The sequence below is a fragment of the Bos taurus genome, chromosome 20 (assembly GCF_002263795.3).
Source record: "Bos taurus isolate L1 Dominette 01449 registration number 42190680 breed Hereford chromosome 20, ARS-UCD2.0, whole genome shotgun sequence".
Lineage (NCBI taxonomy): Eukaryota > Metazoa > Chordata > Mammalia > Artiodactyla > Bovidae > Bos > Bos taurus.
In genome coordinates, this window is record NC_037347.1 from 71,845,927 (window position 1) to 71,873,889 (window position 27,963).

The window sequence follows — 27,963 nt, forward strand, 5'->3', positions numbered from 1 at the left end:
GCAGACCCCTGTGTGGCCACTCCTGCCATAGATCTCAGGTCCTACGTTGCCACAGTCTCCCCGGGCTCTTCTCCACAACAGCTGCTAGGCTCAGCCTTGGATGTGCCCGGTCCTACCTGCTGACCACTCAGAGGCCAGGTCATTGAAAAACTTCCAGAGACACAAACAGCAGAAGCTACTCTTCTCTTCAGAATTAGAACAAAATTGTTTCAAAATTTTGCCCTGTGCCTCCCAAGAGTTTCTTGCAATAACAAAGTCCACGTGGCTGAAATAGGTGCCAGTGAGACTTGACCAGTACAACACGTGAGGAGACGTGCAGGGGTGAGCAAAGGGCAGAGCTGACAAGTGCAGGGGGCAGGAAGCCGCCACGTTGTCGCTCCAGCCCACTCTGTCACTGCTTTCCCAAAGACTCGGGCTCTTCCTGACCCAGGGATCGAACCCATGTTTCCTGTGGCTCCTGCATTGGGAGGCAGATTCTTTACCACTGAGCCACCTGGGAAACCCTGTGGAATACTATATATATTTGGTTTTGTTCAGTTGTTAAGTTGTGTCCGACTCTTTGTGACACCATGGGCTGTACCACACCAGGCTTCCCTGTCCTTCACCAACTCCCAGAGCTTGCTCAAACTCATGTCTATCTAGTCAGTGATGCCATCCAACCATCTCATCCTCTGTTGTCCCTTTCTCCTGCTTTGATCTTTCCCAGCATCAAGGTTTTTCCCAATGAGTCAGATCTTCCCATCAGGTGGTTAAAGTATTGGAGCTTAAGCTTCAGCATCAGTCCTTCCAGTGAACACCCAGGACTGATCTCCTTTAGGATGGACTGGTTGGATCTCCTGGCAGTCCAAGGAACTCTCAAGAGTCTTCTCCAACACCATGGTTCAAAAGCATCAATTCAGCGCTCAGCTTTCTTTATGGTCCAACTCTCACATCCATACATGACCGCTGGAAAAACCATAGCTTTGACAACATGGACCTTTGTTGGCAAAGTAATGTCTCAGCTTTTTAATATGCTGTCTAGGTTGGTCATAACTTTCCTTCAGAGGAGTAAGCATCTTTTAATTTCATGGCTGCAGTAACAGTCTGCAGTTACTGGAGCCCAAGAAAATAAAGTCTGTCACTGCTTCCACTTTTCCCCTCTTTGCCATGAAGTGATAGGACTAGATGCTATGATTTTGGTTTTTTGAATGTTGAGTTTTAAGCCAGCTTTTTCACTCTCCTCTTTCACTCCCATCAAGAGGTTGTTACTTTCTCTTTGCTTTCTGCCATTAGAGTGGTGTCATCTGCATATCTGAGGTTGGTGATAGTTCTTCCAGCAATCTTGATTCCAGCTTGTTATTCATCCAGCCCGGCATTCCACATGATGTACTCTGCATATAAGTTAAAGAGATTAGAACAGGCAAGGGTCCTGTGGGGGAAGGGGAGAAGTGGGTGAACTTTTTGTTTAAATAAATCATTTTAACAAAGGAATACAAATGGCCAACAAGCATATGAACATGCCCAGTTTCATGAACATCTAGGAAATACAAATTATCGCAAGACCTTTTTTTCATCCATTAGATTAAAAAAGAAAGAATACCATATCTGAATAAGCCACACTTCTGTTTTATTAGCATTAATATTTAATTACCTTAATATGCAGCACTCTGCACAAATCTGATCTTAGTAGAAACCAAGTCCAAACATTGGAATTAACCACTCCTGAAGCGCCAGGACTCAGCTGCCAGAAGGCGCCCCCTGAGCCCAGGGTCGGTGGAGGTGGGAGTGGGGGAGGCATCAGAGCCAGAGGTCACCTGCGGCTCTGGGCTCAGGCTGGCACCAGCGGAGCCCTCGCCTGCTACTTGCAGGCCAGAGGGCAGGAAGAGCCATTAACCAGCAAAGCCAGTGTCCTCGCTGGACAGGAATTTAAATATTCATACAGGGCAGCGCGGCAGATACCTGCACCCCGCAGCCCGGGCTCCGGTGTGCCCCTCGCTTTCACTCGCCTCGGCTGGTCACTTCCATCCGTGTGTCCAGAGAGGTGTCCTCTCTGTCCTTCCGCGCTCACACTGGCCTGTCCTCCCAGCACCCGAGCGCCGGTCCCGCCGCTGGACCTCACTCGACCCCCTACCGCCTGGGCTGCTCCTCGGCTCCCACTGCAGGGCATCTGGCCTGCTCCTCCCCAAGCCTGAGCATGGGGTTCAGTAAGACCCCCGTTCTGTCTTTGCTCCCAGGGAGAGGGGCGGAGCCAGGGCCGCGCTCCAGCAGCGTCCGGGTGTTTTCACCAGGAGGCGCCCAGTTGGTGGACGGGGTGATACTCGGGCGGGGACCCTGGAGTCCGAGCTGCGGACGCACCCGTCTCGGACGTGCAGGGTCTACTCCATCTGCTTCAGCACTCTGGAGAAGTTTTCTAGAGCGGTTTTGAAGGCTTGCAGCAAGAAAGCTCCGAGTTCATTGCTGGTTTCCTGAATGTCCGGGTCGAAACTCCCGAAGAGGGGTGTGGAGACTTGGATGTCGTCCCGGCCGGCGCGCAGCAGCACCGCGCGCAGGTCTGCCGCAATGGCGTCGTATTTCTGCTGGTCGAACTTGGACATGGCCAGCTCGTCCTGGGGGTAGGCGCTGCCCTCGGGGTAGCAGTCCCGGGGCACTGGGAACTCCACGCACCGCAGCCGGGGGAGCTCGCAGAGCGCGGCGAAGAGGCGCCGGAGCGCGCGGCCCGACAGCGGGTTCCCCAGGAAGCGCAGCTCCCGCAGCCGGCGGCAGGTGCCCAGCGCCAGGCTCAGTGCGCCCACGTGCCGGTCCTCGAGGCCGCATTCCTCCAGGGTCAGGGCCCTCAGCGTGGGGGCGGCCTGGCCCAGCAGCCGGTGAAAGGTGGCCGGGAACAGGTCCACCAGGCAGTGCCCGCTGAGGTCCAGCACCTCCAGGTGGGCCGCGTGGATGCAGTTCGCCAAGAAGGTCATGTCTTCGTGGTTCAGGGCGCAGTTGCCCACGTCCAGCACTCTCAGCGGCGTCCGGAGGGGGCTGCGGGCAAGGTGGGAAATAGCGGCTGAGAGCAGGCCCCGGGGTGCTCTGGGGCCTTGGGGTGAATCCTGTTTCAGGCACAGCAGACTGCGGCTCAGAGCCGCACCCACCTACCCGGGACTCCACTCAGCCTGAGAGCAGGACTGTTTTTCATTTTTAAGCAGTTGAACAAATCAAAATGAGAATGTTTTGTGACATGTGAAAATGATATGAAATTCAAGTTTCAGTGCCCGTAAATCAAGTATAATCTGAACACGGCAAGACCTTCCTGTACCTCCTGTCTGCAGCTGCCCGGGTGCAACGGAAGGGCTGAGGCAGCAGGCAGTGTAGCCACCTGCAGCAGAGGCTCGACTTTACCTGAAGACAGGCCTGGCCTTTGTCCTCAGCCACCAAAGTGATCAATCTCTATTGTCAACAGGGCTCTGTGTGTTCACAAGCTTGTTGTGGGGCTGTGAAGTGCCTGTGAATTGGTACCTGGCTTGGCTCCGAATGAAGGGCTGGAGCGCACAGGCTTTTAGGGCAGGGAGGGGTCCATTCTTAGCTTGCCAGGGACCTGAAGACCCTCCTGTGCTCTGAGTAGGAGTCCTTGCCCTGCTCAGTGGCTCTCACAGACCCACACCCGCCCTGGGGATTCCTGGCCTGGGTCTGGGGTCACCGAGCTGAGCACCGAGTGTCAGGACGTGGGGGTCCACTCTCCACCTGCCCGCTGGGGCTCCTCTACCACCTCACCCTACATCTGTACTCTGGGCCCAGAGCTCCTGTGGTCTTCCAGCTGCCGACACAGCAGAGTGCCTGCTGTCCCCCTATCACGGCTCTGCAGGCTGTGGCTCAGGCCCTGAGCTGTGCGGAGTGTTTCCACCGACATCTCTCTCATGCCCACATCCATCCATAAGGAGCCCTCTCCCCAGCTGCCCCGCCCCAACCCTTAAGGGGCCTCTTGTGTGGAAAAGGGTCAAAGGGCAGGCCTGACTGCCAACGTGTGTCTGGGAGCTTGGATTTGGGAAAGGCCCCCCACTCAGCTGATAAGGGGCCCCTGGCCTGAGCTGTCCGCACAAGCAATGTGGTGCCTGCTGACACAGGCCTCCTTCTGGGATCTGAAATCTCTGTGCATGCCAGGCTGAGGTGCCCTCCCAACAAGCCCCCAATGAAACCCCTGGGCCTGGGTCTCCAATGTGCTCCCCATGTGTCTGGAAAGGCGGGCCCCGAGCCCACACACAAACATGACTGCTGTGTGGCGGCACCCTGGGACAGTCCTGCATTTGTGGTGCCTGGGGAAGCGCACTCACAACCAGACGACCCGGCACAAGCCCGCAGGGCCGTCTCGTTGGCTCCGCCCTGACATCACCTGTCTTCCCGAAGCTCTGCACACTCGGGCTTCAGTCAGCTGGTCGCTGAGAGCCTGTCCAAAGCCCCAGAAGGCGCAGGTGTGCCATGTGTCAGGCCTAAGTGGAAAGGAGGCAGACAGGTGCGTGCCCGTCATCACAGCCATCTGCATCTCGGCAGTGAGTCTTCCCAGGGAGTCACCAACCTGGGAGCCGTGGGAAGACTGCCCTGTCTGCCGGTCTTCCCATCTCTCCACCTGGGTTTGCTGTGTGAGCCAAGGGAGCCAGGGCAACCCTTGTCCTGTTGGGGCTGATCACCCCAAGTCGGGCTCAGAGCCTCCAGGGCTTGACCTGGCTCTTCCCTACCCCCGTTCTTCCCCCCTGCTCCCTTCCTCACCTGTCCTTCAGCCCCCAGCCCAGGCCGCCCCCTCTGTGTCTCCCAGAGCCGGCCTCAGCCCCAGCTCAGGCCCTTGACCTGCAGGGTTCCTGCCGGTTCACTCTCCCCAGGCCCTCCACTCACTCAGGGGCCAGGTCTCTGCTCAAAGGTCACCTTGGAAACCGACCTTCCCTGACTACACAACCGTCTACTCCCTCCCACTTAGGCCTGACACACCACACATCTGGGCCTTCTGGAGCTTTGGACGGGCTCTCAGCGAGTGTGCAGAGCAAAGGGTCAGGGGAGACAGGTGATGTCAGGGCGGGGCCAACAAGATGGCCCCGCGGGTTTGTGCCGGGTTGTCTGGTTGTGAACGTGCTTCCCCAGGCACCACAAGGGCAGGATTGTCCTGAGGGTCCCAGGGCGCTGCCACACGGCAGTCGTGTTTGTGTGTGGGTTCAAGGCCCGCCTTTCCTGAGCTGGGCAACTACCTGGTTGAGGAGCCGGGGTGGGGGATGGGGCGGGGAGCCCAGGTGCCTCAGGGAATAGAGGCCATGCAGGCCCTGGCCAGCTGCTGCTTAAAGGAAAAATTCTGGTAAGCCACGGCTCCCTAAACCAGAGAAGACGTCCTCACACTCATTGGCTCAAGAAACGAGAAGTTATTTTCCATAATTTTTGTAAGTATATTCACAGCTGGTGGCTGTCAAGGTGGCGACCCTCGGTGGTGCCCTCCCCTGGCCTGGTGACCGGCCCTCACCACACCGTGAGTGGCAGCATCGGCGTCGTACTCTGCAGGGAAGGTTACAGGAGCCAGAGGGCTTGCGGAGGGGTCCATGAGCCAAGGAGTTGAGGTCTCCTATAGCTCAGATGGTAAAGAATCCTCCTGCAATGCGGGAGACCCCATTTTGATTCCTGAGTTGGGAAGATCCCCTGGAGAAGGGTTAGGATTAGGGTTAGGGTTACCCACTCCAGTATTCTTGGGCTTTTCTTGTGGCTCAGCTGGTAAAGAATCCGCTTGCAATGCAGGAGACCTGGATTCGATCCCTGGGTTGGGAAGATCCCCTGGAGAAGGGAAAGGCTACCCACTCCAGTATTCTGGCCTGGAGAATTCCATGGACTGGAACCCTGGAGGATTCCATAGAGTCCATGGGTTGCAAAGAGTCGGACACGACTGAGCGACTTTCCCTTTTCCCTTTTTTTCACTGACAGCCATGAAAATGAGCATGGAAGTGGATCATTCCACTTTCCCGCCGGACAGGCCTTCAGGAGAGACCACAGCTGCCCCCACAGGGCTCCTGTCTTGCCCACAGGAGCCCCAGCACTGGGGTGCTTTGTTACACCAAAAGGTAATTAATACACTGTGATGGAGTTACTTCTATGTTGCCTGCTTGCTAATCAGGACTCTTGTCTTTTTCTTACTAACTGGAGAGTCTCCTTTGAGGCGTGGGGCTCCCAGGTGGCCCCCAACGGCCAGTCCCAGGTGGGCTTCCTCCCTCCCCATGGGTCCTCTCTGGCTGCTCTGGGCTGGGCAAAACCCACAGGGACCGGGCCTTGTGCCTTGTAAGTAACCAGGTCTGTGCACAGCCCTGGGCCGCCCTGACCTGGGCTGAGGGGCTGAGGGCAGATGCCCCCCACCCCCGCCCCATCCTTCCGGTCACCCCAGACTCACCCAAGCAGTGTCTGCAGCTTCCCGGTCAGCGTGGAGAAGGCCATGTGCAGCTCCGTGAGCTGCGTCATCCTGCTGAGCGCCCAGGCGATGGAGGCGAGCAGGGGCTCCTCGCCGTCAGAGGCAGGGGTGCTGGCGGGGGGCGCATCAAAGGCCTTGGCAGGCAGGGTGAGAGAGACCAGCCGCGGGAAGCCCCCCTGGGCCAGCAGCTGCTGCACGTGGCCCGCGTGCAGACGCACGTTGTGCACCACTTCCAGCCGGCGCAGCTCTCGGGGCCCTGCCAGGCGCAGCACGTGCAGCAGCTGCCCTGGGTCCAGGCTGTCGGCCCGCAGCGAGAGGCAGCGCACGCGCAGAGAGCCGGGGCCCGACGGCCCCAGGGCGCGCGCCACCACCTCAAAGTTGCCCGCGGTGACGAAGACGTCGGCCAGGACCTCGATGGGGCGCCGGGTGGCGCAGGGCTGCTTCTGCAGCTCGCAGCAGGTCCTGGCCAGCAGCTCCGTCCGGCCCCACCTGCCCAGCGCCCGCCCGCAGGGGCACCTCTGCACCTGTACGTCTCGGATGCCCGTGAGGTCAGCCACCCGCAGCCGCCGGCGGCCCCCGCCCTGAAGCACGTGATCGGCCAGGCCGCGTACGCAGGCCTCCAGGCAGGCCCGGCAGGCCCGGTCCCGCAGGTCCCCAGCGTGGTCCGCGCTCGGACCCAGCAGAGGGCCCAGCCGGAACTCCTCCAGGGGCCAGCGCTCGAGCAGAAGGCGGATCACGGCGGACTGCTCCAGCAGGTAGCTGGCTTTGAAGAGCAGCGGGTATAGATTGTGGGCCACGGCGTCCAGGCTCTGCTGGGCCCCCGGAGGGTGGGACACCAGGGCCTCCGCGGAGATGAAGCGCAGCGACTGCATGGCCCACCTGCGGTTGCTGGGACAGGACCGAGCTGCCCCCTGTGCTTCTGCCGAAGGCCAGCCCCCTTCTCGCCTATTTTTAGCTGCAGCTGCTGCAAGCAGCTTGCCTTAGACGGGGTGGGGAGCCAGCCCTCTGGTCATCTGATGGCTATTTTTGTCCTGGGCGCCCATTTGGCTCTGGCTGCGGAGGCGTCTGGCTGCGGCTGGCCTGTCTTGAAGGCGCTCAGCTGCGGAAAGCTGAGCTCCTCTGGTGCTTGGCTGGGGGAGGGCGTGGGCCATTGGAATTGCCGCCAGTGTTCACTTCTGGTGTGGCCTGTCCTGGGGGCACCCATCCCCTCCGGGGAGTGGGTCTGCCCCATCCCTGGGCTGGCTCCACAGCTAGAGGGATCAGCAAGCCTTTCCTTGGACCCCTGGGCCTGAGTCCCTCCCTTGGCCCCGCGTCCAGAGTCAGGGACGTGGCAATGAGCATGGGCTGGGCTCTCCAACAACTGTCTCCTGATTTTAGGAGAAGATTCATTGTCACTGAGGACCCAGGCTGGGAGCCACCCCCCCCCCAACACTCGCCTGCACCCGCAGTGGTCCGTGTGCCCCCAGCTGTGGGGCCTCCTTGGACAGAACCCCCTGCAGCCTCAGGACCCATGCAGTATGCGGGGCTGTGGGTGAGGTGGGGACCCTGGGATCCTGACACTCCCACAGCCTGGAGCCTGGTTCCTCGCTCTGGAGGGGGGCAGAACGTGTGGCCCTGAACATGCAAGAGTATTCTGAGCTAAGGGCGCTTGGATCCCCTTTCTTCCTGAACACAGGAAGGTGAGCCACCTTCCCTAAACTGGGAGGAGAGAGACAGTCTCATCACCAGAGAGGATGTCAGGATAGTTCCTTGTTAATGTTACTGCCTTGTGTGTTGAGTTACTTTTCCACAGTCATCTCATCTCTCAGCTTAGTCCAGAAACACTTAGGCCACTGGGGTCTTCATCTCCTTATGAGGGCTCCCATGTCATAAAAGCTTACGTGAAATCTATGTGCTTTTCTCTTGTGAATCTGTTCTTTGTTACAGAGCCCCAGAAGACAGCCCAAGATGGGCAGGGAAAAAATTCTTCCTTCCTACAGAATCCAGCTCTGACTGGTGTTAGATCATCATCCAGTGACTTGAAGGTGCACGCTACCTCCACCCCGACTTCAGCATCATTTAGGAGCTGATAGACTGTCCATATGATCACTGATCTAGGGAGGGGACACGGTGGACAGAGAGAGAGACAGAAAAACAGAGACACAGAGACACACCAAGACAAATCAAGAGACAAGAGGAGGGGAAAGGTGGAAAGGACCCTGGGAGGAGAGGGTCAGGGGCCACTGGACACCAGGAGGTGGGGCCTGGCTGGGCTGCAGGTGCGTGGGGGTGGGGCCTGGCGGGGGTGCAGGGGCGTGGGGGTGGGGTGGAACGTGAGGGTGAGAGTGAGCATAGGGCTGGGGCTGCCATGCCTGGGGACCCATGTGGGGTGGGCCCTCCACCCCTCCACCCAGGTCGGACCCCCCTCAGGGACAGTTCTGCCTGCTGTTTCCTCGGAGCCTCAGCAGTGCCTCCCTTGGGGGGCGGTTGTGGGGAGGCGTCATGCTCCGGGGGGGACCCCAGTATTGTCAGGCAGGCAATGTGTGTGTGGAAGGTGGTGGGGGACCTCCTCTGATCCCCCCCTACCCCCCGCAGGGCAGGAGACAAAGATGTGGACCAGGCAGACCCCAGAGGGCTTCTGCTGCTCAGGGCCCCATCCCCCAAAGTCACAGGGGTTGAGGTCCCTGGGGAGGCATACCTGTTATGACCCCAACGCAATAAAACCAGTGAAAGAAGCACACGCATGTATTAGAAAACAGTCCCATTTATTTATGGTCCTAAAGTTTGGAGTGGGGCTTCCCAGGTGGCACTAGTGGTAAAGAACCTGCCTGCCAATGCAGGAGACATAGGAGATGCAGGTTCGATCCCTGGGTGGGCATGGCAACCCACTGCAGTATTCTTGCCTGGAGAATCCCATGGACAGAGAAGCCTGGTGGGCTACAGTCCAGAGGGTCTTAAAGAATCAGACAAGACTGAATGACTTGGCCCAGCGTATAAAGTTTGGCATAGCCAGTGTTGAAGCAGGGTGACAAGGAACAGAATTTACAGCGGCCAGCAGAGCACAAAGGTGAGGCCCCTGCCCGTCCAGCTGCTCCTGTCTGGGGGGTGATATCTGATGCCACCCCCCAGGGGGGCCTGGGGGGCCTGCAGGAGGAATCATGTTGAAGGCATCCACTCATGCTCTCCTCCCTGTGGTGAGGGGGCTCAGGGCCGTGTCCACACTGGCAGGATCTCCCTGCAGAGGCTGGCACGGACCTTCAGTCCCAGCTGCTGTGCCCTTTCCCCACCCCACCTGGGGTCCCCCAGACACGGGAATGCCGAGTCCTGACTCACGGGTGGAGCCAACTCGAGTGCCGCCGGCCACACAGCTTGTTCGAAGGAAAAGGAATCCGCAATCCTAGCTAGACTCAGGAAACTGCCGCTGCACCCGGGACACACTTCATGGGGGCTGCGCTTGGGGAGGAGGTGCTCTTCAGGGGTCTAGGGCCTCATCAGTAGGTGGAAGCTGTTACCATTTACTAAATTGGGAGAAACTTGGGGAGACTAAGACACACGAACACTCAGATGCTTTTCAGGAATTTGGAGATCTTTTTAACGATGGTCATTGTGACAAGTGGGAGGTGATTCCTCATCGTAGTTTTGATTTGCATTGATTTAGTAGTTAGTGGCGGAGAAGGCGATGGCACCCCACTCCAGTGCTCCTGCCTGGAAAATCCCATGGATGCAGGAGCCTGGTGGGCTTCAGTCCATGGGGTCGCACAGAGTCGGACACGACTGAGCGACTTAACTTTCACTTTTCACCTTCATGCATTGGAGAAGGCAATGGCACCCCACTCCAGTACTCTTGCCTGGAAAATCCCATGGATGCAGGAGCCTGGTAGGCTGCAGTCCATGGGGTCGAACAGAGTCGGACACGACTGATCGACTTCACTTTCACTTTTCACTTTCATGCATTGGAGAAGGAAATGGCAACCCACTCCAGTGTTCTTGCCTGGAGAATCCCAGGGACCGGGGAGCCTGGTGGGCTGCCGTCTATGGGGTCGCACAGCGTCGGACACGACTGGAGCGACTTAGCAGCAGCAGCAGCAGTTAGTGGAGTGTTTTTGCATGTGTTCTAATACTTTAGTTGTTGTGAATACAATTTACGTCTTGAAACTGGCTTCTTAAAAGTCATCCCTGTTTTGAATTATTTTTTGGTAATTAACCCAGGGACATTGCTTGAGGGAAGGTGTCATTTACAGCGCCAAAGGCCTTGCAAATTTTAGGTGCCCATCAATTCCAACAAGATCAAACCAGTCCATCCTAAAGGAAATCAGCCCTGAGTGTTCGTTGGAAGGACTGATGCTGAAGCTGAAGCTCCAATACTTTTGGCCCCCTGATGCCAAGAACTCACTCATTGGAAAAGACCCTGATGCTGGGAGCGATTGAAGGTGGGAGGAGAAGGGGACGACAGAGGATGAGATGGCTGGATGGCATCACCGACTCAATGGACATGAGTTTGAGTAAACTCCAGGAGTTGGTGATGGACAGGGAGGCCTGGCATGTTGGGAAGATCCCCTGGAGAAGGAAATGGCAACCCACTCCAGTATTCTTGCCTGGGGAATCCCATGGACAGAGGAGCCTGGCGGGCTACAGTCTGTGGGGTCGCAAGGAGGTGAACACGACTTAGTGACTAAAACAAAAAATAGCTTCTGTATACAGGGGAGCTGCCAAAGAAACCTGAGACACTCCCTGAAATGTCCAAAGTCATCATCTTAAATGCCTTCTTCAGCTAAAAACAAGACTCTGAAGAATGGGAGAAGCCCGTTATGGTAGGTAATTACACAAAATACAGTAAAGAAGGGTACGATTGTTTATAGCTTTAAGTTGGGACCTCTCCATTGATAAGTTACTTGAGTTTTAATTATCCTTTTATTTCTGGTGCAAACAGGGACAACCCTTAAATGCAGAGATTTCTCTGCTGTAAATGTCCATCACAAAACGGCAATTGCTACTTAGTTTGCTGAGCATCCTCTTTTTTTTTTCATGGAAGTGGACTTAAGCAATCCTCACAGCAGAGAGGCATATTTTGGGGTGGCATGTTCTACTTGCTTTGACATGGATATACCCAATTTGATTATGGATTCATCTATTGAAGGATACCCTGATTACTTCAAGCTTTTAACTATTATGGATAGTGCTGCTGTGCCTAAGTTCATCTTTGTGTTTGGGCATGGATTTTTCAAAGCAGTTTCCTAAATACTGGAAGTACGATCATTGGATCCCAAGGTGAGGTGTGTTTAGCTTTAGAGAAAACTGTCCAACTGTGTTACAAGGTGGCTGTGCATGCATCTTACCAGCAGTGAGGGAGCGTTCCTGCTATTCCTCAGCCTCCAGCAATTGGTATTGTCATATATTTAGAATTTAGCAGCCTAATATGTGTAGTGTGATAGCTTGTGACTTTAATTTGTAATTCCCTAATGGTGTATGATGTTGAGCGTGTTTCTGTTTTGTACTATCTGTAAAACTTCTTTTTGGCTGGGTGTCTGTTCAGATCTTTACTTATTGTTTATAGTGTTGTTCAAGAGGTCTTTGTCTATTTTGTGTCCAAATCCTGTATCAAATATGAATTTTGCAAATATTTTCTCCCAGTTTGTAGCTTGTATTTTGATTTTTTGAATGAGGTCTTTCAGAATAGACATCTTTATTTCTATAAAGTCCACAATATTTTTATTTTGTGGACTCACAGCTTGTGTGTTAAAACTCAAAGCTCATGATATACAGGCCAAACCCAGGGTCATGTAGATTTTCTATGTTTATGTCCACAATTTTGATAATTTCAAAATTTAAATGTCTGTTAATAAATTTGAGTGAATTTGGTGACTACATTTCATTCTATACAGTTTCAAGTTAATTATTCCTTAACTATTTTGGAGAAGTTTTGGATATTGGCAATATTTCAGTTTGAATTTGCATAGTTTAATGGACCTACCAGAACTGCCCTGAGGGGCGGAGTCTCCACTTAGCTGTGCCTGAGCCAGTGAGGGAGGCTTGAGCTGCAGTTCCCGTTGGCTGGCCCGGAGCGAGGAGCCCGCCTCCCCGACCCACCCCCACCCCAGGCGAAATTCCTGCTCTGCCTGAGCACCTGGCAGCGTGTGGCTGCTGACGGGAGTCTGGCCTCCTCAGGACCCGTTGGGGCTTCAGCTTTGGGACGTTGTGGGACTCAGTTCAGGAAGACAGGGAGTCTGGTCTCCTCAAGACCTGCTCAGGCTTTGGCCTTGGGACACTGTGGGGTTCACTTCAGGCTGACAGTAGATGGGTCTTCTCAGGACCATTGGTGTTTCGGCTTTGGGACGTTGTGGGGTTAGTTCAGGCTGAATGAGTGTCCTTCTAAAGCACCGGGAATAAACATGATGCCCCAGGAAGCTGTATCACAGACACTCTGTTTTGCGTCCCCCGTGCCTGGAACTGGGGCCGTGCATGCTCCAGTTAGAGACGCGTGTAGGCATGTGGTCCTTGGAGTTAATCAGAGCAACTAAACGGAAAAACGATCCAAATGACTCGCGACACTGCCATTGCGGTTGTGAAGGGGAAAAGCTTGAGCCGCATTGCAGGACAGAACACTTCCAGAAGGACAGAGGGGATCTCTGAGGCCCTTACTAGGAAAACAGAGTCTGTGAACCCAGTGGCCCCAGCGGCGTGGGCAGGTGGAGAAGGCGGCGTGGGCGTGGCCGTCCCTGCGCAGCTGTATCCTGACCGACGCTCAGGGGCCTTTCCACGGCGAGTTCCCGTTTACAACGGGCGGTGGAGCAGCCCCTCTGAGAGGCTGGACCACAGTGGGAGCTGCGGAGCAGCTCAGGTCCTGGGGAGGCTCCTGTGAGCCACACGTCTCAGGGGGAGGAGTCAGGAGGAGACACAGCAGCCCAGAAGGGTGAGGGCCAAGGAAAGGGCCTTTAAAAAGCTAAGTTCCAGAGTCCCAGGAACCAGGTGTTTCCACTTTAGGTGGTGTGTCTGTGTGTCAGATGTCTGTCCCGGCGCTTGCACATGGGCTCCTGGAAGCCCTGGGCGGCTGCACGTGGCCCAGGGGCCCTGTGTGCCTGGCTGTCACCACGCAGTGACGCTGCCCATGGGTCCACACCGGTCCAGTCGGAGAGGACCCTCCTCCAGGCCCAGAGAGCGGGCTGAGAAGCAAGAGGACTGGGACGGGGTGGGGGCCTGCTGTGTCCTTTATCTGCCCAGTTCTGGCTTTCTTTGCGCTAAGATCCTCAGGACCTGCTGGTGCTTCAGCTTTCGTCAGCCTATGCCGGCCCAGCCAGCAACAAAGAGTGAGTTTTTTCCATGCATTTCTAAGTCATTTAGACTCTGCTGCATTCTGTGTTTCATTCTGTGACACTCTCATATCCTAAATAACTAAATTTGAATAGATTATGATTTACTAACTGAGGTCTAAAGCTCTATGGGTTTATACAAATGCACAGTGGTAGATATTCATCTGAAATGTCAGTTCAGTCGCTCAGTTGTGTCTGACTCTTTGCGACCCCATGGACTGCAGCCTGCCAAGCTTCTCTGTCCATCACCAACTCCTGGAGCTTACTCAAACTCACGTCCATCGAGTCGGTGATGCCATCCAACCATTTCATCTGTAATGTATCAGATGGAATATTGAACCTCCTACCTCATAATCTTTTTCTAAGTCTGTTTTGCCTTTTTCAGAATGTCGTATAAATGGGGTCATTAGTGTGTAGACTGGATTCTTTTACTTAGCAATATACACGTAAGATTCATCCATGGTTTTTGTTTGGTTTGATGGTTCATTCTGTTATATTTCCAAATACTATTCCATTGCATGTGTATTGGAGGAAAAATAATGTTCCCTTTATATTTCTCTTTTCCTCATTGAGACTTTCCCCCACAACAAAAGGCAGATGAACTGGAGGAAAACAGAAGCTTATTACCATGCATACCCCCTATATGCTTGTAAGGTATCTAGGAAAACTTGAAATGGCCCAAGCCTGTGACTTATGGGCTATATTTAGCTAAGAACAAAAGAAAGATATTGTGGTGGGGGGCGGGGGACAGAACGATTTGGGAGGTTTGGAGGCAAAGCACAGTAAACAGGGGTCTGGATAATATGCAGATTTACATCCAGGCCATCTCCATGGACTAGCTTCTCTGAAGACTTAGTTATCCTTCCATTTCTGGTACATAGGTGGAGACAGCCTTACAAGTGGAGATTTCCATAATAAATGTAAATTTAATTCCTAAAAGGGCATTTTCAAACATCCTCCTGTATCTGCTATTTTTTAAATGGCAGTCCAGAATGATCCTGATGTCCAAAAGACACAACTTGGGGTGGCATATTCTGCTCGCCTTGATATATATGTGCCCTAATTTACTTATGAATTCATTTACAGAAGAACATTCTGATGTCTTTCAGTTTTTAACCAATTTTTAACCCAGAATAGAGCTACTGTGCATTATTTTATGCTTGTTTTTGTTTGAACAGTTTTTCAAAGCTGTTGTCTAAATACAAGAGGTGTAGTGTTGCATCCTAAGATGAGTCTGTTTAGCTTTGGAAAAAACTGTCAGACTGTCTTCCAAAGGTGGCTGTGCACGCATCCCACCAGGATCTTGAGTAGGTTTTCTTATGGTTGTTTACTGTCAGTGTACCCTCTGTGGCCAGGTGTATGTTTCAGTCTTTACCAAGTATTAACAGGTTTGTTTGCTCTAGAGTTCTTGGTATAACTTGAGTACACATTCTTGATCAGATATGCGTTTTTTAAATTATTAATGTTTGGCCGTGCTGGGTCTTCGTTGTGTGGGCTTTTGTCTAGTTCTGGCGAGCAGGGGCTATGCTAGTTGTGGTGTGTGGGCTTCTCACTGGTGGCTCCTGTTGTGGGACACAGGCTTTGGGGCTCATGGGCTCAGTAGTTACAGCTTCCGGGATCTAGAACACAGGCTCAGTGGTTGTGGTGCGTGGGCTTAGCTGCTCCACAGCATGGACAGGGATCCAACCTATGTCTCCTGCATTGGCATGAAGATTCTTTAATACTCAGCCACCAGGGAAGCCCTCAGCCATGTTTTACATTCTAGTTTGCCACACCTGTATCTGGTGAGAGAGGCCAGTATCAAGAGGCCTGGGAGCTGGGGGTGCTCAGCCACAGTTCTGGCTGTGCCATCGAAAGCTTTGGGGTCTTTGGTGAGCGCCTCAACTTTCCTGGGACTGTTTCCTCTCTTCAAAAATGCCCTGCTGTTGGACTGTAGCCCGTCAGGCTCCTCTGTCCATGGGATTTCCCAGACAAGAATACTGGAGTGGGTGCCATTTCCTTCTGCACAGATACACATTTGGAAGATATTTTCTCCTGGTTTGTGATTTTTATGCAGGAAGGGGGAACCCCTTCCACGGCCTGAGAGCAGGCTCTTGTCTGATACTTGGAAATGAATTGTCCGAGGCGACATGTGCTGTCAAAGAGACTTTATTGGGAAGGGCTGCCTGGGTGGAGGGCAGGAGGGTGAGGGAAGCTGAGAGAACTGCTCTGCCACGTGGCTCACAGTCTCAGGTTTTATGGGCACTGGGTTAGTTTCTGGTTTGTCTCTGGCCAGTCATTCTGAATTGGGGTCCTTCCCGGTGGCATATGCATCATTCATCCAAGGTGGATTCTGCAAGGAGGACCCTGGGAGGTTGGTAAGACCTGCGGATTGGAGTCTCCTGTCTCCTTTGACCTTTCCTGAATTCTGGTTGGTGGTGGCTTCTTAGTTCCTTGTCCTTACCCAGGACCTCCTGTTGTAAGACGACTCCTGCAGGTGGTTTCTCTGGTGCCCGGCAAGGACGGGCGGGTGGTTTTGGTTAGTGGTTCCCCTAACGCTTTGTCCTGTGGTTTTCTTGAGTAAGGTCCTTTACAGAGTGAATGTATACATTTTTAAAAGTCAGTGTTTTAATTAATTTATTTAAAACATTTTGTATATTGGCTTTTTTGTTGTGTTTTAGAACTCATCACCAGACTCAAGGTCATGTAGATCTTTTGTTGTTTTCTAAAATGTTTATAGTTTTTAACTGAAATGTGGTGTCAGTTGCAAAGTTTGTGTTTATGTTCCTTTCATTCCATATGGTTTTTAATCAATTGTTCCCTGGCCGTGTGTTGAGCAGGGTCATGGAGATTTTTGGCTCCATTTCAGTTTGGGTTTCCAGTCTGAGTGCTCACAGCAAAGCTGGTTCTGGGTGAGCCCTCTGAGGTCTGTGACCGCGGGGCTGCCCGCTCGTCTCTGGTGGCTTGCAGGGGGCGCCAACACCCCTCTGACCCGTGGGCACAGGACATTTGCCTTCAGACTGGGCTCGGTGACCAGCTGGCGGGAGCTTTGTCTCCTCAGGACTGTCAGGGCTGAGGCTTCTGGATAACGGGGCTGCGTCCCGGCTGAGACGAGCGGGGTTGCCTCAGTGCTCGCCAGCAGGGAGGCGCTGCAAGAGGGGAAAATGAGGACCAAGTAGACGTTTCCTGTGTCCAGCTGAGCGCTGACCAGAGGTCCATCTCAGAGGACTGGGGCGGGGCGGGGAAGAGCTCCATGTGCAAAATGGCGGGTTTTTAGTTAGATTTCTGTTAGATGATCTAGAGGATGGCCAGTGATGTTCTTTGGTGTAGGTTTTCTGTCACTGTTTCTTGAAAGGACTGTCCTTTCATTTTTGCACGTTCCTGGCTTGATTTTCATGAACTGTCCACATACATGTGGCTTTATTCCTGGGCGCTCTATTCTTTCCTCGAGTCCCTGTGCCTGTGTTTGTGCCAGTTCCTCACTGTTGTGGTTACTACAGCTCCCGGATGTAGTTTGAAGTCAGAGAGGAAGATGCCTCCAGGTTCATTCTTCTTTCTCAGTCTTTTTGGCTGTTCAGGGTCCTTAGTTGTTGCAGAATATTATTAGGAACATTCTATGAATATTGCTATGAAAAATGCCATTGGATATTATATTTTGATTGCAGTGCATTTGCTGATGGCTTTTGTTGGAATGGACATTTTAATAACTCATTCTTCCAGTGCATGAGCATGGAATATTTTTGTGTTTATTTGTGTTTTCTTTGGTGTCTTAATCAGTGCTTTCTAGTTTTCTGACTACTGGTCTTTTATGTCCTTGGTTAGGTTTTTTCGTAATTTTTGTTTCTGATTGTTATTAGTGTATAGAAACACAACTGATTTTTATATAGTGATTCAGATTGTAAATTGTAGTATTTTGTATGATTGTAAATTGATCCCAAATTATTCAACTTTACTGAATGTATTCTAACAACTTTATGTGGGAAATTTTATTTATAAATTCCATGTGGACTCCTTCAAGGGCAATGAGCATCACAACTTCCCTTGAACTTTGCCTGGGTAAGTCTTGGCCTCTATAAGAGTTTCAAGCCTGTCTGATCTTGTTTTCTTTTGTGGTATTGACATGGTTGTTTTGAAAAAAATTTACTTTTCAGTAACTTAAAATGTGCAGGAAACTCTTAATATTGCTAAAAAACAAAACAAAACAAAACAAAAAAACACCTCACATTTGCCACATAACCTAAAACACTCCATGCATTTTATCCAAAATGGGCGCATTCTCCTGTGGAACCAGCACATAATCTCCAAAATCAGGAAATCATATAGTTTCTACATTATAATGTAATCCACAGCCCCACTTCCACTTTCAGCAATTGTCAGATTGTATGAATGTATCTTTTTTCCCGTCCTCATCCAATTTTTTTTAAGACTGTTACTGAGATTTTCAGACATTTGGACAAACTTGATGGATGTAAAGTAGACATGGTGAATATGGGATCTGGGTAGCCTTTTCTATGTGGATTTTTTCACTAAAGATGTTTTTAATGTTTATTCATTTTGTAACATGTACCAATACTACATTCTTTTTCCCCATAGTAATTAAAAATAAATAACATGTCATTTACTATTTACATATTTGTAAGCATACAGTGTTGTAGTATGAACTACCTTTCCTTGTTTTGCAAACCAGGTTAATAATGTGCACCTTGTGCGTGCTTTGAAGAAACTCGGGAAACTGAGTCAGTGACTGAAATGGCCCAAGATATCACCTTAGATACCATCTTCATCTAAAAACAAAACAGGGGCTTCCTGGTGGTCCAGTGGCTAAGACTGGACACTCCTTAAGAAGGAGGCCCAGGTTCCATCCCTGATCAGAGAATTAGATCTCCTATGCCACAACTAAGAGTTTGCATGCCACAGCTAAATATCTGGCTTGCCTCAACGAAGGTCGACCTGGCGCAGCCAAATAAAAAAACAAATAAATATTAAAAAACAAAACTAAAGGAAAGGAAGGGTATGGTTGTTGTACAGATTTACGTCTTAGCTTTCCCTATTGATAAAAAAAGAGTTTCACAAGACTATCATCTTTCTATATGGTGTATACAGAGAACTCCTTTGAAATGAGATTTCTCTTGTAAATGTAACTCAGAAGAGCCATCTTGAACTTGGGTTTCAGAGATGATCATGTGTCCTCTTAAAAAAAACTGTTAATTAAGTCCAACGAATTCTCATGCTGAAGGGGTATATTTTGGGGTAGCATTTGCTCCCCTTCACTTTGGATGTATCCCAATTTGCTTACACAGTCATCTACTGAAGACATCCTGATATTTGAAAGTTTTTAGCCATTAGAAGTAGAGCTGCTGTGTATAATTGTGTGATACTTTTTGTCTGGACACTTTTTCAAAGCTGTTTACTAAGTAGTAGACATGTAGTGTTCAGGTCACAGGCGAGCCTTGTTTAGCTGAGGAAAAATCCAGCTAAGTTTCTCTGTGGCATGTGGGATCTTCCTGGGTAAGGGATTGAACTTGAGTGTTTTGCATCGTCAGGCAGATCCTTTACCACTGAGCCACCAGAGAAGCCCCACCCTGCACCCCCCTTTTTTGAGTTTACTGGATCTAATAGGTGTGCAGTGCTACCTTACTGTTGTTTTAGTTTGTAATTTCCTTATGATATATGATTTTGAGTATTTTTGATATGCTGATTTACTATCTTTATATTTTCTTTGGCCAGGTATTCAGATTTATACATTTTTAATGAGGTTGTTTGTTCCAGATTTTTTGGTATAGTTGGAGTACAATCCAGAAGTAGATGTCTTTTTGGAACACCTTTGCTTTCTCCATGATTCAATGAATGTTGTCAACTTGATCTCTACACTTACAGTAATAAAAGAACCATTGCTATTTATAATGCGGGGGCTTTAGGGAAGCCATTAGGTCATGAAGGCTTTGCTTTGCCCTCATGAACTGAATTAGTGCCTGCTCATGCTTAGTCGTGTCTGACTCTGTGACCCCATGGACTGTAACCCCCCAGGCTCCTCTGTCCATGTGGTTCTCCAGGCAAGAATACTGGAGTGGGTTGCCATTTCCTGATCCAGGGAACATTCCCTACACAAGGATCAAACTCAGGACTCCTGCATTGCAGGAATATTCGTTACTTTCTGAGCTACCAGGGAAGCCCATGAACTGGATTAGTGCCCTCATAAAAGAGCCCAGGGCACTCCCTTGCCCCATGTGATGTGTGGGCACAGCAAAAAGACAGCCATCTACAAACCAGGAAGAATGCTTTCATCAGAACCCAATCCAATCTTAGACTTCCAGCTTTCAGAACAGTGATAAATAAATGCTTATGTTATAATTACTATAGCAGCCCAAACAAGCTAAAGCAATCATTAACATAATGTTCAGGTATCAACAGTTTTCACCAGAAGACTATACATGAAAGAATGTGTTCTGTTTGATTTCACTTGTGTAAAATTCAGAAAAAGACAGAAACTGTGTAGAGTTAGGGTCTCTAAAAATAAAGATTCATCTAACTTGAGGAATACTGACTCAGAAAGAAGATGAGAAGTTTGTCTGATGTAGTGTTGGTCTTCTACTTTGTTTAGAAGTTTGGTCATAAAGGCATTTTTACTTTGAAAAAATTCAATAAATTGTAAACTTATGTTTTGTGCACATTTTGAACGTGTACTATAAACATTTGAAATATGTTAAAAATGATACTACTCTTCAAAGAAGCGAAACTTCCTTTGAATATGAAAGCAGTCTCTTTGTCTACTGAAGGCAGAACGTATTAGTTTGCGAGGGCTGCTATAACTAAGTACCACAGACTGGGGTGGCTTAAACAAAAGAGGCTGATTTCCTTGCAGTTTGGAGGATAGTAATTCAAGATCAAAATGTTAGTAGGGTTGGTTTCATTCTGAAGCTTCCATCTGGCTTATAGACAGCCATCACCTCCTGTGTCTCTCACAGTCTTTCCTGTGTGTATTCTTGTGTTCTAATCTCCTTTCTTAAAAAAGATACCAGTCATCCTGGGTTAGGATGCACTATTTGAACCAATTACAATTTAATTTCCTCTTTAAAAACTATATCTACAAATTTAGTCGTATTCAGAAGTACTGGGAGTCAAGATTTTGATATATGGATATTAAATAAACTTTTCAACCCATAACCCAAAGTGGGATTGTAATAGGTTGTTACACAAAGTTATGATAATTGTGTGGAAGAAATTGTGTTAAATTGGATTAAACAAATATTACGGGTAACAGACTATGGCACGAGTATCGATGGCAGACATCAGTATTATGATGTAGACTTCCCAGTGTATGAAGGAGAATATGGACACGGAATCTAAAAAAGAAAAGCACTAGAAACCAGTTGGGCCCCGTGGCAAATCTGCATTGTACCCAGTTGTTATTTCTCCAGAGAACTCATTTAGTGCAAAATACTATCTAACAAAGTGATTACTTAATACTCACCTATATGTATAATCTCTTAAGGAAATGGCATCAATCTACAAATATATAAATCCTGCCTGCATTATTCAGCAGAAGAGCCATGACATTGATGCTCTTTCTAAAATGGCTCTTCCTTCAAAGGTATGTAGACTTCTGTATTATACATTTATTTATAACCATCAAAACTCTGCTTTCTTATTTGGGCAATCATGTGCTAAAACTAGACTTATGATTCATAAATGACAAGAAAGAAAAAGGAAATACCAAGACCAGAAAAGTGTGGATATTTACTATTTTAGGTACTATTACTTATATAATTCATTGAGTCATTTAGGTGGATGATAAGGAATATATTGAATGCCATTCTCTATGATTCTTTACTTAATGACTAATAGCTACCATTTATTGATGACTACCCAGTCCATGGATGTACAAAGTGTCAGAAATGACTGAGCACAAACACACACAGACATGTATGGAGAATAATATGTTCCATGGAGCATATTTTCTGTTGCATAATCCTCAAAATAAACCTACTCATATAAGGAATCCATTTTGACACACAAAAAACTGCATATAAGTTAAATAAGCAGGGTGACAAGATACAGCCTTGACAGTCTCCTTTCTCGACTTGGACCAGACTGTTGTTCTAACTGTTGCTTTCTGACCTACATATAGATTTCTCAAAAGGCAGGTCAAGTGGTCTGGTATTCCCATCTCTTTCAGAATTTTCCAGTTTATTGTGATCCACACAGTCAAAGGCTTTGGCATAGTCATTAAAGCAGAAATAGATGTTTTTTCCTGGAACTCTCTTGTTTTTTCAATGTTTTTCCAACAGATGTTGGCAATTTGATCTCTGGTTCCTCTCCCTTTTCTAAAACCAACTTGAACATCTGGAAATTCATGGCTCATGTATAGCTGAAGCCTGGCTTGGAGACTTTTGAGAATTAGTTAACTCGTGTATGAGATGAGTGCAACTGTGCGGTAGTTTGAGCATTGCCTTTCTTTGTGATTGGAATGAAAACTGACATTTTCCAGTCCCGTGGCCACTGCTGAGTTTTCCAAATTTGCTGGCATACTGAGTGCAGCACTTTCACAGCATCATCTTTTAAGATTTGAAATAGCTCAACTGGAATTCCATCACCTCCACTAGCTTTGTTTGCAGTGATGCTTCCTAAGGCCCACTTGACTTCGCCTTCCAGGATGTCTGGCTCTAGGTGAGTGATCACACTGTCGTGGTTATCTGGGTCATGAAGATCTTTTTTGTACAGCTCTTCTGTGTATTCTTGCCACCTCTTCTCAATATCTTCTGCTTCTGTTAGGTCCGTACCACTTCTGTCCTTTATCGTGCTCCTCTTTGCATGAAATATTTTCTTGGTATCTCTAATCTTCTTAAAGTGATCTCTAGTCTTTCCCATTCTATTTTTTCCTCTGTTTCTTTCCAATCAGATCAGATCAGATCAGATCAGTCGCTCAGTCATGTCTGACTCTTTGCGACCCCATGAATCGCAGCACGCCAGGCCTCCCTGTCCATCACAAACTCCCGGAGTTCACTGAGACTCACGTCCATCGAGTCAGCGATGCCATCCAGCCATCTCATCCTCTGTCGTCCCCTTCTCCTCCTGCCCCCAATCCCTCCCAGTGTCAGAGTCTTTCCCAATGAGTCAACTCTTCGCATGAGGTGGCCAAAGTACTGGAGTTTCAGCTTTAGCATCGTTCCTTCCAAAGAAATCCCAGGGCTGATCTCCTTCAGAATGGACTCGTTGGATCTCCTTGCAGTCCAAGGGACTCTCAAGAGTCTTCTCCAACACCACAACTCAAAAGCATCAATTCTTCGGTGCTCAGCCTTCTTCACAGTCCAACTCTCACATCCATACATGACCACAGGAAAAACCATAGCCTTGACTAGACGGACCTTTGTTGGCAAAGTAATGTCTCTGCTTTTGAATATGCTATCTAGGTTGGTCATAACTTTCCTTCCAAGGAGTAAGCGTCTTTTAGTTTCATGGCTGCAGTCACCATCTGTAGTGATTTTGGAGCCCAGAAAAATAAAGTCTGACACTGTTTCCACTGTTTCCCCATCTATTTCCCATGAAGTGATGGGACTGGATGCCATGATCTTAGTTTTCTGAATGTTGAGCTTTAAGCCAACTTTTTCACTCTCTACTTTCACTTTCATCAAGAGGCTTTTGAGTTCCTCTTCATTTTCTGCCATAAGGGTGGTGTCATCTGCATATCTGAGGTTATTGATATTTCTCCCGGCAATCTTGATTCCAGTTTGTGTTTCTTCCAGTCCAGTGTTTCTCATGATGTACCCTGCATATAAGTTAAATAAACAGGGTGACAATATACAGCCTTGACGAACTCCTTTTCCTATTTGGAACCAGTCTGTTATTTCATGTCCAGTTCTAACTGTTGCTTCCTAACCTGCATACAGATTTCTCAAGAGGCAGATCAGGTGGTCTAGTATTCCCATCTCTTTCAGAATTTTCCACAGTTTACTGTGATCCACACAGTCAAAGGCTTTGGCATAGTCAATAAAGCAGAAATAGATGTTTTTCTGGAACTCTCTTGCTTTTTCCATGATCCAGTGTATGTTGGCAATTTGATCTCTGGTTTCTCTGCCTTTTCTAAAACCAGCTTGAACATCAGGAAATTCACGGTTCACATATTGCTGAAGCCTGGCTTGGAGAATTTTGAGCATTACTTTACTAGCATGTGAAATGAGTGCAACTGTGTGGTAGTTTGAGCATTCCTAGGCATTGCCTTTCTTTGGGATTGGAATGAAAACTGACCTTTTCCAGTCCTGTGGCCACTGCTGAGTTTTCCAAATTTGCTGGCCTATTGAGTGTGGCACTTTCACAGCATCATCTTTCAGGATTTGGAATAGCTCAACTGGAATTCCTTCACCTCCACTAGCTTTGTTCGTAGTGATGCTTTCTAAGGCCCACTTGACTTCACATTCCAGGATGTCTGGCTCTAGGTCAGTGATCACACCATCGTGATTATCTGGGTCGTGAATATCTTTTTTGTACAGTTCTTCTGTGTATTCTTGCCATCTCTTCTTAATATCTTCTGCTTCTGTTAGGTCCACACCATTTCTGTCCTTTATCGAGCTCATCTTTGCATGAAATGTTCCTTTGGTATCTCTGATTTTCTTGAAGAGATCCCTAGTCTTTCCCATTCTGTTGTTTTCCTCTATTTCTTTGCATTGATCGCTGAAGAAGGCTTTCTTATCTCTTCTTGCTATTCTTTGGAACTCTGCATTCAGATGTTTATATCTTTCCTTTTCTCCTTTGCTTTTCGCTTCTCTTCTTTTCACCGCTATTTGTAACCCTGTTTAAAATAGACTGTATACAGGCAACACTTAAATGTACTAAGAGGTCCAGTCTAACACAGTGATGGTTTACCCCATGAATGGACTCTCAGGACTAAGCCTCCTTTATCTACATATGCAAACATACTAACCCTGACTTATTACTGTTAGTCACAGTGTATGTAAAATTGTGCTAAGTGTAGTCATTGGATAACTCATAAACACATTTGGATAAGCACATGTTAATTTGGAGGTATCTTTGTAAGAGTTGAATATGCTTTCTTAGGATATTTTCTATAAATAATTGCTTTTCACTTGTTTTATAAGTAATATATAATTTCATGAGAAAAAATTAAGACCTCATCACTTTTCCATGAATATAAAAGTTGGTGGATCCTCATTTATCAAAAAAGCTTTCAATAACATTCATATATGCATGGACTTTTGAAAACAAAAATGTATTCAGAATCTTCAGCTAGTGTCATGAATCAATCAGAAGGTTAGCTCTCAATATGTATTGCTCTATAATTAACACTATTTGTGTTTCAAACCATCTATTGACTCACCGTAATTCTACTCTTTGGTTTGGATTTTGGCTAGTTGTTTTTCTCTTCATTAACTTAAATAGGTGAAAAATTTATGAGTAAAGCCTATCATGTCCTTCTCATAGTTTAAAAAGATGAAGCAATATGGATTTTTGTCATTTAAAATCTAACTTTTGATCAGAAGAATGTCCTGTTAAACATTTGATTGCTATGATGAAGGTATTGCTTGATTCCAAATTCTTGTCACTAACATTACATTCTTGGGTTTGTATTTAGCTGCTTAAATCAAGCTTTTAATAACTAGAGTGGATCAACCAGATAAGAATCTGTGTAAAACCAAATGGCATTGCACTAGACATGTGTTAAAATGTGATCAGCACAGCTCAAACTGGTATCCATTGGGATCTGATTACATGTTTACAATTCAATTTATGTTGATTGATGTCCACTTAATCTACCTTCATTCTTAATATAAGTGAAATACATTTTTTGTCCTTGTTGACTCTTGCTAGTAATACCAGCATAAAAGCAAATCAGAAGCAGAAGTAATTTCTCATGAATGAGTTTATTCTTGTTTAAGGGGCACACAATTGAACATGTGTAGAAAGATTCTGAGAAGTAACATTTACTTGTGGTAGTATCACTGGAAAGATGGATTCATTTAAGCACAGAAAGTATTGTTACTCAGGCTAAGTTACTAATTTCCCACAAGCCACATTCCCTTAGATTGGTTATGAGAAAAAGCAGATGGTGGGAGGAGAGTTCTTTTTCATAACTTTAGGTTCTGAGCAGGAAGAAAGAGTACTATTTGATTAGTATTGGAAACTACATTAACAATTTTTTTTTAATGTTTTCAAATCACCCAAGTTTGCTTCTAACAAGTTGGTGTCAAATATGAAACGATAGGCTGCTCAAGAAACAATCATACTGACAGAGATCATTATAACTTGACCCTTTAAGATCACATTTTCTGTGATCCTTATGGCAGACATATTGCTCAGTGTCCACTATTTTATGTTTCATTTTGTAAGTAAAACATTTGTCATTCAGCTGTTCACCACCATTCCCATTGCCCCTTGTCAGTGGGATACATAATGTTGTCAAGTCTTGGCAATGAGCCATCAGTAGAAAGTGGTGCCTGAAACCTAAAGACCACCTTCTCTATGTTAAAGCCATTAGATACAGACTTTATTCTCTTCCTTCCCACTTGAAAATGTTGCCACTGAAATGATCACTTTTTAGACAAAGATGGAAACCACATACTGAGGGTCTAATTGCCTTTCCCAATCCCCTTAACTCATATTGCTGCCTGAGAAAGGAATAAATTACTTTATTAAGTCACTGCATCTTGGGAGTTCACTTAGCTATAGTGCTATATTTGCTCTTATAATACTTTCCATAAACATATCCTTGGCACTTCACCTCTACATCTTACCACTCACTAGGACAATTTTTACCTGAGAATGATCAAGTCTCTTCAGAAACTATTCTGGTATTGAGAGAAGGGCATCTTGTCTTCTGTCTTAACCAGAAGGAGAAAAACTCAAGGTTCTGATCTATATTAGATATTAGGTTATATATCCCTTTGTCCTAACTACTTGATGAGTCCTTGGGCTTGTTATGACCTTTAAGAGTCCAGTTGTCACATTAACTGGTTTTGGATCCCTTTTGACTCATCATCTGGGCCATTTCGCTAGCCTTTTTAGGTACTTACAAGTCTTTTTCTTAAGCTTAGGAAATCTCAGCTATTTTTTGTCTGCACTGTGCTTACAGGTGTAGATAAGGTTTTCACCAGACATTTGAGCCAGCACATCTTTAACTGTCCTTACTTATTAGTGGGGCTTCCCCAATGGCTCAGCAGCAAAGAATCATCTGCAAGGCAAGAGACATAATTTCAATCCCTGGGGGAACATCCCCTGGAGAAGGAAATGGCAACCTACTTCAGTATTCTTGCCTGGAAAACCCCATGGACAGAGGAGCCTGGCAGGTTACAGTCCATAGGGTCACACAGAGTCGAACACAACTGAGCATGCACACACTTACACGCGCTTATCATGAGTGAAATTGTTCCCCCAGAAGATGTGTTAAGTTCCTAACCTGAAGAACTTCAGAGTTTGGTTATAGGATCATTGGGTTATAGGGTCATTATTTGGATATAGGGTTGTTGAAGATGCAATTGTTAATATGAAGTCATACTGAAGTAAGGTGGACCGTTAATCCAGTGTGAGTGATCTCCTTACAAGAATGAAGAAATTTGGACACAGATGTAGAGGGAAGATGACCATGAGAAGATGGCACAGACTGGAAAGATGCTTACAAGACAAGGAATGCCTGGGACCATGAGCAGTTGGAAAAAACAAAGAAGGAACCTCCCCTAGAGCTTCATAGAGAGCCTGATTCCACCAATACCTTGACTTCAGACTTGTAGGCTCCAGAACTGTGAGAAAATAAATTTTTGTTGTTCTAAGTCAATGAGTGTGTGGTACTTTGTTAACGCAGACTGATGAAACTAATATATTTCTTTACAGTATTGTTTAAATGTTAGAACTTTGGTTTTACTTTAGTTTTTCTTAGTCTCCCAGGCTATCATCCTGTCTGCTCTAGGAGCTCTTCAAATGTATCTGAAGTTTCTTTGGTAAACCTGTGGTTTTGCAGCAACCTCCCCTGAATACAGTGTGCTACCCAGAAGGGGCACCAGATTCCTTTCAAAAGATTCACTGACCTTTAAACCCTTCTCACATTGCCAATCTCAGGTTCAGCCCTTACTCTGCAGTTTACTATAGAAGCTCGCTGCTGTGCTTCTAACTATTTAAATTATACTTTTGGAATTATTTAAAAAATAGCAACAACAAAGATGTTCTCCTCTCTTGAGTTTTATTTTTGGCAATTGACAGTCATGATTTCCAAGATTAATTTCTCTGCAACTGTGCTCCCTGACCCCAAAAGAAGTTGATTTAAGAACCTGAAAATCAGGATTGCAATTCATTGCTTCTCTTCAGAAT

At 47.8% G+C, this 27,963-nt stretch overlaps 1 protein-coding gene and 1 long non-coding RNA gene across 2 annotated transcripts; one reads left to right on the forward strand and one right to left on the reverse strand.

The window, feature by feature from the left end:
• Positions 1-1,585: 1,585 nt before the first annotated feature.
• LRRC14B (leucine rich repeat containing 14B) lies at positions 1,586-7,332 on the reverse strand. Its single transcript, XM_002696454.6, has 2 exons — positions 6,368-7,332; positions 1,586-3,000 (listed from the first exon to the last, which is right to left on the reverse strand). Exons 1-2 carry the CDS (start codon positions 7,255-7,257, stop codon positions 2,355-2,357), a joined length of 1,536 nt encoding a protein of 511 aa, XP_002696500.1. The 5' UTR covers positions 7,258-7,332; the 3' UTR covers positions 1,586-2,354.
• Positions 7,055-27,433, forward strand: LOC132343265 (uncharacterized). Its single transcript, XR_009492028.1, has 3 exons — positions 7,055-7,140; positions 7,763-21,241; positions 27,205-27,433. It is a non-coding gene; the product is annotated as an uncharacterized lncRNA (long non-coding RNA).
• The last annotated feature ends 530 nt before the right edge of the window (positions 27,434-27,963 follow it).